Raw genomic sequence first — 5129 nt, 5'->3', positions numbered from 1 at the left:
CCTAGGCCTTTTGACATACAAATGTCATATGGAGGGAATGACACAACTCTCCTCATCGTGCCATATTGCTTTCTCTGGTAAACATTTTTATGATGAAGATATGTTTCTGTCAGAGACAAGGCAATGGGTTTGCAATGTAATTTCACTGACATTGAAATGCTTTCTTTTTTATGTTAAACTAAATGGTGAGTGCTGTGATCTAGTGTGATTGTGCTTGTTTTCATTTGATTGTAGTTGATAGTTCTATAATTCAGTAACACTGCATCTTATGATTTATAATTTTTTAAATCACTGAGAAATGAAAAGTAAATATTACACTTTAAGTATCATTTTTTTTTTTTTTTAGATTATTTTTTTGGCATTTAAGGGCTTTAATGACAGGACAGCTGAAGTTGTGAAAGGGGAGAGAGAGGGGGAGTGACATGCAGCAAAGGTCCGCAGGCCGGATTCGAACCCGGGCCGGCTGCGTCGAGGAGTAAACCTCTATATATGGGCACCCGCTCTACCAACTGAGCTATCTGGGTGCCCTAAGTTTCATTTTTTAAAGAAAACTTTTAGTAAAATTAACTCTACAGTGTGATCATATTACTCTTAACAGTGCAATTAAACTACAGTGTTAAATACATTTACACATTTCATTGTTATTTTTTACACAATATTGGGTAGAATTAACTCTAAAAACTTAACACTGACCAAAGAGTTAATTTTACACTGATTTTGAGCGGGACCAAATGTTATCTGAAACGGAGTCAATTTCAACTCTATAGGAGTTAAATTAACACTTCAGTTTTTATTGTGTAACATTTCTTATCCTGTGCATTTTTTTAGGCCATTTATCATGATATTACAGGGGTTGGACCAGTAATGACATGACCAATGGCCTTAAAATATACATAGGATAAGAAAGGTTGTATTTTGCGGTGTTAAATCAAAAGCGAAGTGGGAAATTGTAATTGTGATTAATCTGTGTCCCAGTTTTATCTCTGGGCTTTTGAGAAACTGCAGCAAATTCCTCAGTACTTATTTCATTGTTGAAGTGAGAGTCCATTAGGAGACTGATATGCATAAGTGTTTGGGAAACCAGTCTTTAAATGTTCAGAGTAATCACATCTCTGCATAATTACAAATCACTGACTGTACAAACGTCTTTCTGAATACATCAACAACCTCTTCAAGTTTTTATAAATTTCTTTCATCTTTAGTCCATACATGATCGGGTTAAAGAGAGGATGATATATTACTAGTTGTAAAAACATTATTAAACGTACAGTATTGGAAAAATCTGTTTCCAGTCGAGCTAGAAGTACATCATATGCACTCAAACAGGAAAAGTTTATCAGAACCAACAGGTGGGGTAAACAGGTCTGTGCAGCTTTTCTCCTGACTTCTCTACTACTTCGATAGGTTACTATAAATATCCTGGTATATGTAAAGAGTATGAAGAGTACAGGGAAAGCTACTGTAATTACTAAAACCATCAAGCCATATATATTAAGCAATGCAGAACTCACACATTGAAGTTTGTTAACTGTGCTGTTGCAAATTATTCCTTTCAAAATAAAGTAACAAAGTTTTATATTAAAAGTCAGCAACGGTCCCACTGACATCTGACAAGCCGGCAAAAGCCAAGCTAAAATCAGAAGAATATTAACAGTTGTTTTTCTCATGATAGTGTGATATTGCAGAGGTTTACATATAGACACATATCTGTCATAGGCCATGACTGACAGCAGGAAGAATTCGGAACCCCCTACACTGTAACATATAAACCACTGAAAGAGACAGGCTGAATAAGATATGATCTGTCGTTCAGATAAAAAGTCAATCAAAAGCTTTGGATAGATAGCAGTGCTGTAAAGAATAGAGTTGGTCAACAAAGCTGCAATAAAAATGTACATAGGCTCATGGAGGGATTTGTTAATCACTATGATGCACACAATGGTAGAATTACTGCAGATTATAAGAATGTATGCTGTAAACGTGATCACAAAATAAAGATATCTGTATTTCTGCACTTCCACATGCCCACCAAAAGTTATATATGTTACATTTAACTTGTTATCCATTGAGATTGTCTGAAACAAAATGTTAATGAATAAAACAGTTAAATTACTAGTAGTCTGATACAACCTGAGATGGTCTTATTCGGTCATCAGTGCCTGACCTTGATACACACTGTTGTGTTCCAACAAACACAGAACTGGATCTATGACCTGTTTGAGGTTTTTATCAGACTGCATCAACCTCCATGGATCTCATTAATCTCTCCAAAGGAAAAGCTACTAACATGTCAACAACTTGATCAGACTCTGGAGGCCTTAACTCATACATTTTGTTAAACTTTGTTAGCTAAGATTAAATCACTCTGTCATATTGCAGCTTTTCTCAATTGCTAAGACACATTCCTAGAAAGCTGCTCTCCTTTTCTCTAAACTGTGAACACAAACCCCAATTTTTAAGCTACTTTCACAAAACCTCAGACTCTTCTTGCAAAACCAAACTTTCACCTCAAAACAGTTCAATCTGTGCTCAAAACAACTATGTTGTCAAATCGTGCCTTGAGTCAATCAAATTTAAAAACACTACTGAACAGTCACTAAACACTATTTAGAAAAATAGAAAACACAATGCTTAGGACATGACGCTGGAGAAATAAGTGTTTATTGTACACTGTAGGCTAAATGCATGTTGTGAAACAAAAAACCTATGCATGTAGCACTTGTACAAAAAGACAAAACAAATCTTATGCATTTGCCACTTGTGTATAGTAAACTCATGTGAAAATAAAAAACACATATATATGTATGTATATACAGATGTATATATACACAGGTTTTCCACCGCCATGAGGAGAAGAATTCCTAAATAGGGTTTAGGAAAGGAGAGTACGGTGGAAGCAAAGATTGAAAAAACCTTGGTTCATATTGAACCACTCTCTAACCTGGACGGCTCTGTCAAAATACGTATTGTCCCAAACAAAAACATAGATGGGATGCTCCTCCTGCTGTCCCAACAGAACATCTTGCATGTGATTGAGGGAAATGAGGAGCTGGTGAGTGTTGTAGGGCCCCAGGTTTGCATGATGGTAGGCAACCCCATGATTGCAGATGGCAGCACATAATGTGACATTGCCACCACGCTGCCCTGAAACACCAACAATGGCCCCAAGGCCAATCACATTACGGCCTTTTCTTCTCCTTTTGGTGAGATTGAACCCGGCTTCATCCGTGTAGATGTATTCATGGGGTCTTTCCATTGCATCCAGTGGAAAAACCCTCTGTAGAAATAGAGATAGTTTTGTAAGTGATACGGAAAAAGAGATTTAGGCCACTACAGTAAATCACTTCTTAGAGTAATTATAGTTTTTCTCAATTGTTTACACACAAATTTTGGTACTTCAGACACAATGACCACAACATGTAACTCAGTCACCAACCCCCTGAACCAATTCTGCTAAACTACAAGCACAATTCCTGCTCTACACTCAGACTGCTGTTCTAAAACACACTTTTTTCAAAACACTACACACAATTCTCTGCCTTTGGCACAATTTTCATGAAGAAAATCTCTTGTCTTCACAAGGAACACACTGCCATTCAAATATGCACACTGACCCATCACAAGGCCAAACACCCATCACACAATTTTACAGTTAGCAATCAGAGCTTTAGCATAAAACGGCAAAAGGTGAGCTGTTCTGTTTTGGAGGAATGGATGCCGACATTGGAAACAGAGGCAGAGCCTGAGGAGTGAGAGTAGTAGGAGGAGGTGGACGAGGAGGAAGAGGAAGAGAAAGGACTGTAATCTCTGATGGGCAAAGAGTACAGCAGGTACACTGTAGCATCCATCATCCCGAAATTAGAATAGGTAAGAAATCTACTCTCACTAGAATATTGCAGTAATGCACAGTATTCCTACTTTGTATTCCTTCAAAGTATTTACAGTATTTTACTATTTGTTTGGCAGAACAACACAAGGTGGTTGGGAACGTCTTCTGTCTCTTTGACAGGAAACTGAACTCATGAATATGGTCCTAGAAAAATAATGCCCTACATAAAACTATGGTAAGTACAAAGAAAAACAATGACATATTTCAAAATATTGATAAGGTAAGCTCATCAACACTGGACCGTGTCCTGTGCAGAAATCATCTCAGGATGAAGCCGGTCTACAGGGTGCCATTTGAACGCAGTTCAGAAAGAGTCAAAGAATTGCAATATTACTAACAAACTAAATATTTGGGACAACGTAAGTTTCCACAGGGCTGCTCTGGTTCGTAACTGGTTCACTGCCCCCCCCCAGGCTTTTAGTTGTTTATCTCTCTCCATATTCTCCATTCCTCAATCCTATTGAGGATTTTTTTCTGCCTGGAGATAGAAAGTGTATGACCGAAATCCACAAAATGCGTATACCTCTTCTCCGAGCTATGGAGAACGCATGTGGACATGTAGCAGCTGATGGTTTTCATGGCTGGAATCACCATGCTAGGCGATATTTCCCCCGCTGCTTGGCCTGGAAAAACATGGGATGTGGATGAGGTGCTCTGGCCAGACCACAACAGAAGGGATGATGCATCATAGTATTTTTTTTGTTTTTTTTGTTTTTTACTGTAACTGTGTACAATAAATTCTTCTGGTGTTTTGTATGTAGTGTATGTGCAACTTTGTGTTGGTTGGAAATGGGATGTACACTGTGTACATTGTTTTAGTGGAACAAATAAAATATATTTGTTACTGTGTATTTGTGTTTTCCGAGTATAAAAAAAATATTCTCAAATATTTTACAACACTCTTATGTCTGTACTGTCTGTAGTGTAACACTGAACAAAAAAGGCCTAAGTCATTCTAGTGAATGGAGAAGAAGTGTTTTTCATTCATCGTAGTGTTTTACATTGAGCACATCAGTGTTCAACTGGTTCTTATGAATGTCTTTTCATATGATGGTTTGTGTGTGACATTTGAAAACAAAATACCATTTTGAGAAGAAATAACGTTGTATTGAATGTAATGTTTAATTTTGCAGGAGAAATGAGGGGTTTTGCCCATTGTGTTTTTTTTTTATTTGTGTGTAGTGTTCTGAGAATATGAGGCATTCTTTCAGAAAATGTGTGTAAACAATCGAGAAAAACT

At 37.2% G+C, this 5129-nt stretch overlaps 1 protein-coding gene across 1 annotated transcript; it reads right to left on the bottom strand.

Annotated features, from left to right (window-relative positions):
* Window positions 1–1127: 1127 nt before the first annotated feature.
* On the bottom strand, window positions 1128–2066 carry LOC117952409 (olfactory receptor 2K2-like). The gene has a single exon (XM_034884695.1). The coding sequence runs from the start codon at window positions 2064–2066 to the stop codon at window positions 1128–1130; it is 939 nt and encodes a 312-aa protein (XP_034740586.1).
* Window positions 2067–5129: the final 3063 nt, after the last annotated feature.

The sequence above is a fragment of the Etheostoma cragini genome, chromosome 11, assembly GCF_013103735.1.
Source record: "Etheostoma cragini isolate CJK2018 chromosome 11, CSU_Ecrag_1.0, whole genome shotgun sequence".
In the NCBI taxonomy this organism is placed as follows: domain Eukaryota; kingdom Metazoa; phylum Chordata; class Actinopteri; order Perciformes; family Percidae; genus Etheostoma; species Etheostoma cragini.
This window is presented reverse-complemented; position numbering and strand designations above follow the sequence as displayed.